The sequence below is a fragment of the Marmota monax genome, unplaced genomic scaffold (assembly GCF_021218885.2).
Source record: "Marmota monax isolate L192 unplaced genomic scaffold, Marmota_monax_Labrador192_F-V1.1 WCK01_AAM20220418_F8-fsc00008, whole genome shotgun sequence".
Taxonomy (NCBI): Eukaryota; Metazoa; Chordata; class Mammalia; order Rodentia; family Sciuridae; genus Marmota; species Marmota monax.
The window spans coordinates 10,319,796-10,332,602 of record NW_026694432.1 but is presented as its reverse complement, the minus strand read 5'-3'; the positions used below and the strand labels follow the sequence as shown (position 1 = coordinate 10,332,602).

General features: G+C 38.0%; 1 protein-coding gene across 24 annotated transcripts in view; it reads left to right on the top strand.

Annotated features, from left to right (window-relative positions):
* Macf1 (microtubule actin crosslinking factor 1) overlaps positions 1-12,807 on the top strand; it is a 347,832-nt gene that overhangs the window by 292,700 nt on the left and 42,325 nt on the right. For all 24 annotated transcript variants that reach the window (XM_058570880.1, XM_058570874.1, XM_058570873.1 and 21 more), the window contains 4 exons: positions 8,448-8,567; positions 9,026-9,133; positions 10,670-10,888; positions 12,009-12,212. In XM_058570880.1, coding sequence (XP_058426863.1) covers positions 8,448-8,567; positions 9,026-9,133; positions 10,670-10,888; positions 12,009-12,212 — 651 coding nt within the window. The remainder of the gene's footprint in view (positions 1-8,447; positions 8,568-9,025; positions 9,134-10,669; positions 10,889-12,008; positions 12,213-12,807) is intronic.

The following is a 12,807-nucleotide window of genomic DNA, read 5'->3' as shown; positions in this document are numbered from 1 at the left end:
AAATCGGCTGCTGTTCTCCCTGTGGAAACACACAAACAGACCCCCGACTCCAGACAATTACTGGGTCAGGACCTTTCCATTGTCCTGTTAGAATATCCTTCCAAAGTACCTTGGGCTTATGTACATTTTTTGGACACATATGCCTTTCCGCAGCACTAAGTCCTGATGAATCCAAATTTAAAAAGTTTAGAGTAAAAAGGGTTATTTTAAGTTTATCTTTGGGGAATATATACCCCTTCCCAATTCCTTCTTTTTGCTTTAATAAGTACATTTTAATAGTTTGATGAGCTCTTTCAACTATGCCTTGTCCCTGTGGATTGTATGGGATTCCTGTTATATGAGTAATGCCAAATGTTGAGCAAAATTGTTTAAAAGAGGTAGAAGTATAACCAGGGGCATTATCTGTTTTTAACTGTTTTGGAACACCCACAGTGGCAAAATTTTGTAAGCAATGAGCTATAACATCTTTAGTTTTTTCTCCGGCATGAAGGGAGCCCATCAAAAATCCAGAAGAAGTATCAACTGTAACATGCAAATATTTTAATTTTCCAAATTCTGGCAAGTGTGTGACGTCCATCTGCCAAATATGGTTAGGTATCAATCCTCTAGGATTGACTCCAAGATTAACTTGTGGTAAAAAGGTCACACAATTTTGACATTGTTTTATTATTTGTCTAGCTTGTTCCTTAGTTATTTTAAAACGCTTTTGTAAAGTATTAGCATTGACATGGAACTTTTTATGAAAATTTATAGCTTCTTCTAGTGTAGAGAAAATATGTATGTCATGTGTAGTTTTATCTGCTAAATCATTGCCCAAACTAAGGGCTCCAGGCAATCCTGTATGTGCCCTGATATGTCCTATAAAGAATGGATCTTTTCTGTCCCAGATTAGACTTTGTATAGTGGAAAGCAAAGAGAAAACAGTAGAAGAAGGGGAAATCCTACCAGCATCTTCAAGAGATACTATAGCATTAACTACATACTGACTATCAGAAAATAAATTAAATACAGAATCTTTAAACATCACAAAAGCTTGTAAAACTGCATTAAGCTCTACCTTTTGAGCTGATTGTTTGGGTACTAAAAATGTAAAAGTTTGATCAGGGGTAACGACTGCTGCTGTACCATTATTTGACCCATCAGTGAATATATTTGGAGCATTCATGATAGGTGTTTTTCTTGTCATTTTTGGAAAAATTACAGGATGCAATGACCAAAAAGACAATAAAGGATTAGATGGTAAGTGGTTATCAAATGAAACATTAGATTTGCACATGATTATTGCCCAAGTATTTAACTCATTAGCTAACTCATCAATTTGATTCATAGTATATGGAGTAATAATTTTATTGGGAGAAATTCCAAACACTCCCTTTGCTGCTTTTATTCCTTTGAGTATTAATTGTCCTACAGCCTCAGGATACCTAGTAAGAATAGTGTTAGGAGAATAAGATAAATGTATCCATAATAATGGACCTTCTTGCCAAAATACTCCTGTAGGAATATTTTTTGTTGGTAGTACAATAAATAATAAAGGCAAACTTATATCAATTCTATCCAAATGCATATTTTCCATATATGTTTCAATGATTTTTAATGCCTTTCTTGCTTCAGGCGTTAACATTCGGGGTGAATTTGGATCTGATGGACCTTTTAGGATATCAAATAAAGGTCCCAACTCTCCTGTTGGTATACCTAAATAAGGCCTTATCCAATTTATGTCTCCTAATAACTTTTGAAAGTCATTAAGTGATTTGAGTTGATCTACTCGTATTTGAATTTTTGGTGGACGGACCATGGTTGAGGATAATAGAACTCCTAAATAATTAATTGGAAAATTTAATTGTACTTTATCTATTGCTATCTCTAGATTATAATTTTTTAATAAGTTTGTAAGTGTGGCATAACATTCTAGCAATGTGTTTTTATCTTTGTGTGCTAATAATACATCATCCATATAGTGAAATATTTGTAGTTCAGGATTTTGATTTCTAAGTGGCTGGATTACTTTGTTAACATAAATTTGACACATGGTTGGGCTGTTAGCCATCCCTTGAGGGAGTACTTTCCATTCATATCTCTGATCAGGACCTTCATGATTCAGTGCAGGGATAGTAAATGCAAAACGTGGACTATCCTCAGGATGAATTGGAATTGAAAAAAAACAATCTTTAATATCTATAACTAAAACATACCAGGTTTTTGGCAAAGCAGACAACTGAGGAATCCCTGATTGAGCAGGTCCCATAATAACCATCTCATTAGTAATGGCTCTTAAATCTTGCAATAATCTCCATTTACCAGATTTCTTTTTGATGACAAAAATGGGAGTATTATGGGGAGATACAGAAGGTTGTATATGTCCTTCTGCTAATTGTTGTTTGACCAGGTCATGGGCTGCTTGTATCTTTTCTTTAGTCAGGGGCCACTGAGGAACCCATACTGGTCTTTCTGATTTCCAAGTAATTTTTATTGTCTCAGTGGCCCTTTCTGAAAATCCAACCCATGTCTGTCTGTTCCTTGATCTATTTGTATTGGTGCTGCTATACCTTGTTCTTGTTTTTCTAATCTTTTTCCTTTCCTAAAACCTTGTCTAGTCATAATAGTGGGTGCATTTTGGTTGATGTTATTTGTTAATGTCAAACCTAATTGATCTAGGACATCTCGTCCCCATAAATTTACGGGAAGATGATCCAATACATATGGCTGTATAGTTCCTTCACATCCTTCAGGATCCTTCCAATCTAATACCATTGCACTTCTATGGGGATTAGTCGCCACTCCTAGGCCTCGAAGCGTTTGAGTGGCTTGTTGTAATGGCCAATGTTTTGGCCATTCTTGACGAGAGATGATGCTAAGGTCTGCACCTGTATCCAGTAGCCCATTAAATTCATGTCCTTGAATATTTAGTTTTAGCATGGGGCGAGAATCTAAATTTAAAGAAAGCATAGCCCAATCTACACCTGTGGAGCCTAATCCCTTGGAACCTCTTTCTACAGTACGACTGGAAAATTTATCATGTAGGCTGGGTATTATTAGTAACTGTGCTATTCTATCTCCTGGTGAAATTACTGATATACCCTTTGGAGAACTGGCTATAATTTTTATTTCACCTTCATAATCGGGATCAATTACCCCAGGACTTATCATAAGTCCTTTTAGAGTAGAAGAGCTGCGTCCCAATAATAAGCCTACTGTTCCTTTGGGAAGAGGTCCTTTCACCCCTGTGGGAATGATTTGAACTCCCATCTCTGGAGTTAGTACTGCTCTGGCGGAGGCGCAGATGTCCAACCCTGCGCTCCCTCTGGTTTGTCTGATGAGGGATCTGATGGACAATGTGTCCTGGGCACTACCCTGATGGGGTTGCTGGGTTCCTCCAGTGCTCCGTATATTTGTGGTTTGGGGCCCCGGAGCATTGGGCCCCCCTGTCCATTTTTTGGCAATGGAGCCCGATGCCTTTCTCCACGATATCGTGGATAAACACCTGGTCCTTGTTCGTTTTTTGATAATGGAGTACCCTCTATGGTGGTTTGAGAACGGCATTCATTAGCCCAATGTCTCCCTCTACGGCACCGTGGGCAAATACCTGGTATTCTACTCCTTTGATACCTAGTTTTGTTAAACCCTCCTCCAATGGGGCAATTCCTTTTAAAATGTCCTGTTTGTTCACAATTGTAGCATGTTCTTGGCCTGGCATCTAAAGCCTGTTTTACTGCAGCTGCCACAATTTGCCCTTGTTCATTAATGTCTCTGGCATCTAAAGCCTGTTTTACTGCAGCTGCCACGACTTGCTCTTGTTCATTAATGTCTCTACATAATTTAATATATGTGTTTAAATCTTCATGTTTCCATGGTCTAATGATATCTCTGCACCAACGATTCGCTTGCTCATAAGCCAGGTGTTTTAGTAATGGCATTGCTTGTTCTGTATTCCCAAAAACTCTGGTAGCTGTTTGAATAAGCCTATCTACAAATTCAGCATAAGGTTCATTAGCTCCTTGTATTACCTTAGATAATTGACCTTGTAAACCTCCATGTCCTTGTAAAGTCTTCCATGCCTTAATTGCATCTGCAGCAATTTGTGCGTATACGCCAGGATCATATGCAATTTGTTGCTGCTGATCCTCATAAGGTCCCTTTCCTAACAACATATCTAGATTTCTCTGAGGATAACCAGCTGCTGCATTTCGCCTAGCCGTCTCCTTGCAAAATTCCTCATTGGCAACCTTCCATAACAGGTATTGTCCTCCATTTAGCACAGCTTTACACATATTAGCCCAATCTGCTGGCGTCATGTTCAAGTTGTTAATGGATTCGACCAAGCTTACAGTGAAGGGTGCTTGAGGACCATAGGTTGTTACAGCCTCTTTTAGCTGCTTCACTGTTTTGAAATTTAAAACTTGGTAAAATCGCTGCCCTCCTGCCTCAAATACAGGGCATGTTAGTATTTGAGATCTTGTCTCAGGATCCCAACTATCAACTGCGGGGGTTGGGGGCCTCCCAGCATATGGAGGTGGCGCTGTTGGTTGGACACTTACGCCCTCTGGTGATAGAAAGGTGTTAGTAGCAGTCTCCTGTAGAGGTGGTGCTGTTGGTTGGACACTTACACCCTCTGGTGATAGAAAGGTGTTAGTAGCAGTCTCCTGTTGTAACTTTCCCCCTGATGGCTTTTTCTGTTTTACACTTTCTTTCTCTGTCTGACTAGCTTGGGAGGCCTTCTCTTTTACTTGAATCTTTTCCTCTGACTAACTTGAGAGACCTTCTCTTTTACTTGAATCATTATGTCTTCTCCTTCCTCTACCGTTGTCTGAACTGAAGGCTTTGGACTAAGCAAACAAGATACCAACGTCCACAATGGCAATGTGCCAACTGGCAGAGTCCCTGGGCTTTTCTTTTCTATTCTTTTTAAATCTTCACCATGATGGTTCCATTGTGATGTATTTAACAACTCCTCCTTAAAAAGCCATGGGCTACATTTTTGTATTGTATCAACGTATGCCCTGATTGTTCTTGATTTTACTGAGATGCCTCCTTCCTCTAACAATTTACTTAACACTCTTTCAGTTTGTTTTTTACTAATTTCTGATCCCGTATTTCTACTATAATACAACCCAACAAGATAACGCCTAACAAAACTGAAACTGAGTGAAACAAAATTGGAACAACACAAAATCATTATAATAGCCTCCTGAAATGTCCATCCGTCCTTTCTCCCTATCTGTTCCTCAGATGTAAATAGTTTTTCCTCAGATGTGAGCGGTTTTTCTTCCGTCTCACTCATCTCCAGGGACAGGCAACTTAAAACAAAAGTGAAGCAAAATAAAAGAGGAATCTTAAAATGGCTACCCATCCTCTCGCCCTGCCCTCAGGGGCGAGCAGTTCACTTACCCTCAGTCGCTCCCCGTACGGGCCACCAAATGCCGCAGTCTGGCTGGGCACAATCAGGAGCCACTTGTCAAAAGAAACTAACTTTATTTTTAGAACCACACACGACAAACAAAATAGTCTCTCAGGAAAAACCCTCAGAGCCTCAACTGCCACCACCGGCTTTCCCCAAGCCTCTCTCTCCCACACAAGCTTCTCTCCACGTCCCACAATCCTCCTGCTCTTGAGGCCGATTGGCTGGGTCACGTGGGCGGAGCCAAAAAAGTCCCCCAATGAGCAGCTCCGTGGTCTGAAAGGGCAGGGAAACAGTCCAATGAGCATCACCGCAGAGGAGCCAATCAGCTAGATGTTGCTGGGGCCGCTGTGAGCCAATCATCAGCCAGCAGCTGGAAGTTTGCTGGCAGCTGGAAGTTTGCTGGGGCCCCTTTGGCTGTGGCTCTCAACAAGGAACTATAATTACTATCAAATATGCAAACCAAAATAGCAGAGCCATCCAAAATAGAACCCTCTCAGTAAACACAGGTGTCATATTTCCCTTGATCTTTTTTCCTTCATGCTTTCTGGGAAAAGGTTATTTGCTGTTTTTTTGTAGCTGAATATACACCTACTAATGTGCCATAGCACAAAAAATAAGATAGCATGGGTTTATAGTGATAAGCAAATGTTTTCTGAACCACGTATAGGTTCTGACTTTAAGCATATGTCTAATATCTTTAGGGTTAATCCTTATCTTAGCCAGGTATTTCCATATGCCAACTTACTGGGTTTGGGAGAAATTTATTTTTCTCTTTAAATATAGGTTGAATGTCCCTAATCCAAAATCCTTCAAAATCTGAAATTTTCTTAAGATTTTTTATATGAGAGTTACTCAACCAGTAAAGTTGTCTGCACAAATATTCCAAAAATTCAAAAAAACTCTGAAATCTCAAACACTTCTGGTCCCAACTATTTCTGATAAGAGATACTTAACCTGTATTAGCATAGGTTAGCAAAGTTGAAAAAGAGGAGATTAAAGATTTGGGGGGCCCTCATGATCAACAGTCATGAAGATAATGTTCTTGATATTATATAGACACTTAAAGATTTGGTGTTCTTCATGCACCACAAATAGAGCGTTAATCTCCAGGACATATAAAGAATTTATAAAAACTGGGCTGGGGTTGTGGCTCAAGTGGTAGAGTGCTCTCCTAGCATGTGTGAGGCACTGGGTTCCATCCTCACCACCATATAAAAATAAAATAAAGATATGGTATCCACCTAAAACTTTTAAATGAATGAACGAACGAATTTAAAAAACTGAACACCAAAAATCAAATAGCCCAATTAATAAATGGGCTGAGGAACTGATCAGACACATCACAGAAAAAGGAAATATGATCAATCAACAAATATATGAAAAAAAATGTTTAATATCTTTAGCAATTAGAGAAATGCAAATCAAAACTCTCTAAATTTCATCTTACCCCAGTCAGAATGGCAGTTATCAAGAATACAAACAATAGGGCTGGGGTTGTGGCTCAAGTGGTAGAGTGCTTGCCTAGCATGTGTGAGGCACTGGGTTCATCCTTAGCACCATATAAAATAAAGATATTGTATCCACCTAAAACTGAAAAATAAATACTTAAAAAGAAAAAAAATACAAATGTTGGTGAGGATGTGGGAGGAAAGGTACACTCATACACTGCTGGTGAGAATGCAAATTGGTACAACCATTATAGAAAGTGCTATGGAGATTCTTCAGAAAACTTGGAATGGAACTACCACTTGCTTCCCAGCTATCTATCCCATTCCTTGATTTATACCCAAAGGACTTAAAATCAGCATATCAAAGTGATGCAGCCACATCAATATTTATAGCAGTTCAACTCACAATAGCTAAACTATGGAACCAACTGAGGTGCCCTTCAATAGATGAATAGATATAGAAAATATTGGGGCGGGTGTGCACATGCACAATAGAATATTACTCAGCCTTAAAGAAGAATGACATTATGGCATTTGCTGGTGAATGGATGAAGTTAGAGAATATCATGCTAAGCAAAATAAGCCAATCCTAAAAAACCAAAGGCCAAATGTTTTCTCTGATATATGGATGATAATTCATAACGGTGGGGGGCAAAGGGGGGTCACTAGGGAAGAATAGAGTTACTTTAGGTAGAGGAAGTGAAGGGAGGGGAGGGGGTATAGGAGTAAGAAGGGTAGGAGAATGAGTCAGACATTATTCCCCTATGTTCATATATAACTATACAACCAGTGAGTTTCTACGTTATATGCAACCAAAAGAATGAGAAATTATACTCCATCTATATATGATGTATCAAAATGCATTTCTGTCATGTATAATTAATTAGAATAAATAAAAAAATAAATAAATTTTTTTAAAAAGAAATAGCTTTATGCCAGGTGCAGTGGTGCACGCCTGTAATCCCAGCAGCTCGGGAGGCTGAGGCAGGAGAATCTTGAGTTCAAAGCCAGCCTCAGTGCTGAGCAACTTAGTGAGACTCTGTCTCTAAATAAAATACAAAATAGGGCTGGAGATGTGGCTCAGTGGTTGAGTGCCTCTGAGCTCAATCCCCAGTAACAAAAGAAAAAAAAATAGCTTTACTAAGGGAAAAAGAAAAGATATGGCATTCTTTTGGGGTTCTATACTTCTTCAGCTGGGCAAGTACTTCCAATCCAAGTTAACTTTTTGGAGCTTTCTATTGCCATTTTAAGTTTATATTTAAATATCAAATATCTAACTGAAACTATTTAGCGTCCAGGTAGGAAAGAAGATTGGCAACCTCCTGAAAACATTCTGATAAGAAGCATATTTCTTTTGAAGGGTGTCAATTTCTGTTGTTTCTGGTTGTGGGCCCACTAACTGGATTCTGTAGCTTCCTTTTAAGGAAGTTGAAATATGACTTGTGATTTTAATAAATTATTTTCAGTTTTGGCTTTACTTTCTGAGGTATAAGTTATTACTGAAAATTCAAGCCTTTCTATATTGGATAAATTGTATTTACAAGAAGGAGACCTTGGCTGTATATAACTTGTGCTTTTTTCTTCAATATATTCATTAGTATGAACAAGCTGCTGATGCAGAATTAGCTTGGGTTGCCGAAACAACACGGAAACTGATGGCCCTGGGTCCAGTTCGCCTGGAGCAGGACCAGACCACGGCCCAGCTACAGGTGCAGAAGGTGAGCATTACACCCGAGTGCCCACTGTGCCTGAGCCCCAGAGTCCCACCAGCCCTGGGTGACTAGGGGAGTTTCTGACTGTCCCAGGTCAAGTCAAGTGGAATGATTTAATAGAATGATGACAGATAGAAATTAATATTATGTATACTTGATTGGGATGAGGTATAGATTCTTTTTGTTTGGTGTTGGGGGGCCGGGGGGGTAAGAGGATAGGACCATTAATCCAGGAGTATTCTATAGGTAACTATTTCCTTGATGATTTTTAGGAGGGAAGATGTTTTTGTAAATTACTAAAAAGATAAGCATTGAAGATGTTGAATAAGCAAAGTGTTAAACTTTTAAGAACAATTTTTTTGTGTCTTGAATGCAAGGAATTTTTCATAGATTGTATATTACCTTTCATTAACAGTCTTGGATTCCTTTTACTTCTTGACTTAACTGCAGTTTACTTTTCAAAGGCTTTCTCCATTGACATCATTCGACACAAAGATTCAATGGATGAGCTCTTCAGTCACCGCAGTGAAATCTTTGGCACATGTGGGGAGGAGCAGAAATCTGTATTACAGGTGAATTACAGTCATTTATTTACCATATTATTATTATGTTAATCATAGTAAATTAGAAGTACTATTATGAAAAAATGTTTTAAAGTTTTTTCCCTCCTGGACTTTCTTATTATTGTTTTTTTATTAAAGTCCTGCTTGATGTGCTAGGGAATTCAGACTCTTGACCCTGTAGTCACAAATGTCTAAACATCCATACTGTATAAAGTGGAATATGTTGCAAGAGGAATTGCTACTTATCCTCAGTCCATAAAAGTGAGCTTTGAATAACTTTTCAAGGTATTTTGGTAGGTTTTAAGAACCATATGCAGGGGCCAAGGTAGTGGCTCAGTGGTAGAGTACTTGCCTAACATGCATGAGGCACCACATAAAAATAAACAAATAAAATAAAGGTATTGTATCCACCTACAATTAAAAAAAATTAAAAAAAAAAAAGAACCATATGCCAACATTAATTTCTTTTATGTGTCCTAAAGGTCAGACCTATTTTTTAAAGAATTGACCAACATTGTGTGCAGACCAGTTTTGTGTGCTTTTTTTTTTTAAGGATATGACTGACCTCTGTCTCCTCAGAAATCTTCATAAATTGAGCTATACTCCTAAAGATTTAAAATATAAATGCCCACTTTTCTAGAAACTCCTTTTTCACGTATTTAGTTCTTAATGGACCTTTATTTGTTCAATGTTGAGAATCGAACCCAGTACCTCACATGTGCTAGGCAAGCACTCTACCACTGAGCTGCAACCCCAGCCCTAGAGACTTATTTTTTTCCAGAGCTCCTCATAGCCTCTGAGATATTCTGTTTTAAACTGATGTGTTGTAATAATGCTGTACCATTGTTCTGTGTCATTGCTAAAAGGTTATTTTGTTGTTTTTTCTCATGTTTTACAACCTTTTAAACTATGTTCATATATCTTAAATTATAAAAATAATAAATGTCTGATAGGAAATTTTAAAATTCAAATAAATGTAAAGAAGGAAAAATCATAAATTTTTATTTGCTGGTAAATGGATAGAACTAGAGAACATCATACTAAAAGAAACTAAACTCAGAAAATCAAGGGTCATATGTTTTCTTTCGTATGTATAAGGTAGAATAAAAGGGGAGGAAAGGGGTGGGTGTATATGTGTGTGTGTGTGTGTGTGTGTGTGTGTGTGTGTGTGTTGGAGGGAGAACTCATGAAAATAGAAGAAAGACCAGCAGAGTAGAGGAAGGGGACCAGAAGGAAGGAAGGAAGGAAGGAAAGTAGAGGTACTGGGGAATGAAATTGACCAAATTATGCTGTGTTGATTGGTAATACTGTGTGTACATAAAAATATCTAACAATGAATCTTGCTGTTGTATGTAGTTGTTAGGTACCAATAAAAAGAGGGAAAAATTGTAGCTGAGTTATAAGAAAAATAATCATTTGTAACTCATTACATTAGTTAATAATTTAATATGCATTCCTTTAGACTTTTTAAGGTAAATATACTTGCATTTCTTTTCTCATAAGAGTTCATAATAATTCTTTTTATTTTTTATTTCTGGTTCATAGGAAAAGACAGAGTCTCTAATACAGCAGTATGAAGCTATTAGCCTACTCAATTCAGAGCGTTATGCCCGCCTAGAGCGGGCACAGGTCTTGGTGAACCAGTTTTGGGAAACTTACGAAGAACTCAGCCCTTGGATTGAGGAAACTCGGGCATTAATAGCACAGTTACCTCCTCCAGCTATTGATCATGAGCAGCTCAGGCAACAGCAAGAAGAAATGAGGGTAAGGAGCATGCCAAATTTTATTTTATTGCAGAATGAAAATGGGTTCTATAATTTATTCAAAAACAACAAAAAAATATTTTTGAGGATGATAGGGTGTTGTTAGACTACATGTGGTTGGATGGCTCTTTCCGCTTGCTTAAGCATCGACTAGAGTGAGCTCATAAAGGAATGTCAAAGCATTTGCTGCATATATATAGTTAAGATGAAAGGGAAGTTTATAGACATTTCAACTAACAGTATTACCATTAAAGTGCTTTGGGGGGAGGGGGCAGCTAGGATATAACTCAGTTGGTAGAGTGCTTGCCTCACATGCACAAGGCCTTAGTTTCAATCCCTAGCACCACGAAAAAATAAAAAGGGTGAAAATGCTTTTTTAAAAATGTTTACTTCTGGCTTGTGTTTATTACTATTTCTATATTCCTATAAGTGGAAAATGTAAACTAGAAGCAGCCAGCAGTAAAGTCAAGGAGTGATTGAACTATCAGAATTGTTGCTGTTCATAGTTCATCCTGTTTGGTATCTCTGTCTGGGTGGGAGACAGATATGTAAATTATAGTACATAGAAGTATTTATGAGTAAAGAAGAGGGTGAGATAAATTGGTATAATGCAAGTGACAGGGAAGATTGAGACATGATGTATCCAGAAAGACTTCCAAGGAAATGAAACATCTGAACTGGCTTTTGAAAATTAAGAGAATTAGGTAGTTTCAGAGCCCAAGATTTAGGTGTTGTTCTATTTCCCCATAAATGGAGAGATGCTAGGACTTGCTGATTTTTTAACATTTCAGTTTTGTTTTTTGTGATGCTGGGGCTCAAACCCAGAGCTTCATACATGCTAAACATGTGCTGTACCACTGAGCCATACCTTCAGCCCCATTCATTATGTTTTTTGGCTTGTGTTATTAGAGCTTTATGGTTATACATAGTAGTTAGGTTCATTCCTATAAACTCATACAGGCATGAAAATCAATTCCATTCATTACCTTTTTTTTTTTTTTCTTTAAATATGGTGCTGAGGATCAAACCCAGTGCCTCCTATGTGCTAGGCAAGCACTCTATAACTTAGCTACAACCCCAGTCCCATCCATTATGGTTTTAATCTACATTTCTTTCTGTAGCAACTAAGGGAATCCATTGCTGAACACAAACCTCATATTGATAAGCTATTAAAGATTGGCCCACAACTAAAGGAGTTAAACCCAGAGGAAGGGAAAATGGTGGAAGAAAAATACCAGAAAGCAGAAAACATGTATGCCCAAATAAAAGAGGAGGTGCGCCAACGGGCATTGGCTCTGGATGAGGCTGTTTCCCAGTCTGCTCAGGTATGTGTGTGTCTTACACTCCTAAAACCTTCAACTCTCTGCTAGTCTAAGCAGAAGATCTCAGTGTCAGGTATGCCTCTTTGCACAGGAATGCCAGACCAGCATGTTGATAATACATTATCCATAAGGCCTACTGCCTTTTCTTCCAAGAAACTTTGGCATACTGATACTATTGGAGTGTAAAATACATTTTGACTGATGTATACAATTGTCTATTGATAGTTTCCCTGAAACTTTTTATGTAATAAAGATCCTTTAGCAGGGATGATTTTAGATATCTTTGAGAGCCAAAAGCAATGACTGCCTCAACAAAAGTCAGGTTCCTGCTGGACCTGTTACTTTTGATATTTAGAATGACAATATATTAGCTTTCTCATTCAGGAAGTTAGTTGCATCCTATTTCAGAGAAAGATGTTGCAGTAGGGAGAAGTAGCCAAAGAGAAGCATTGGAGAGGAATTTAAAGCATGTAACTACATACTTTTCAACTAATATATTACTGTTAGTGATACTTTTGTCATGTCTGGGTATTTTATTCCTATGTTTAGTCAATATTCTTGGTTAATATTTGTACTTACTTAAGTTTTTCCCCCCCAC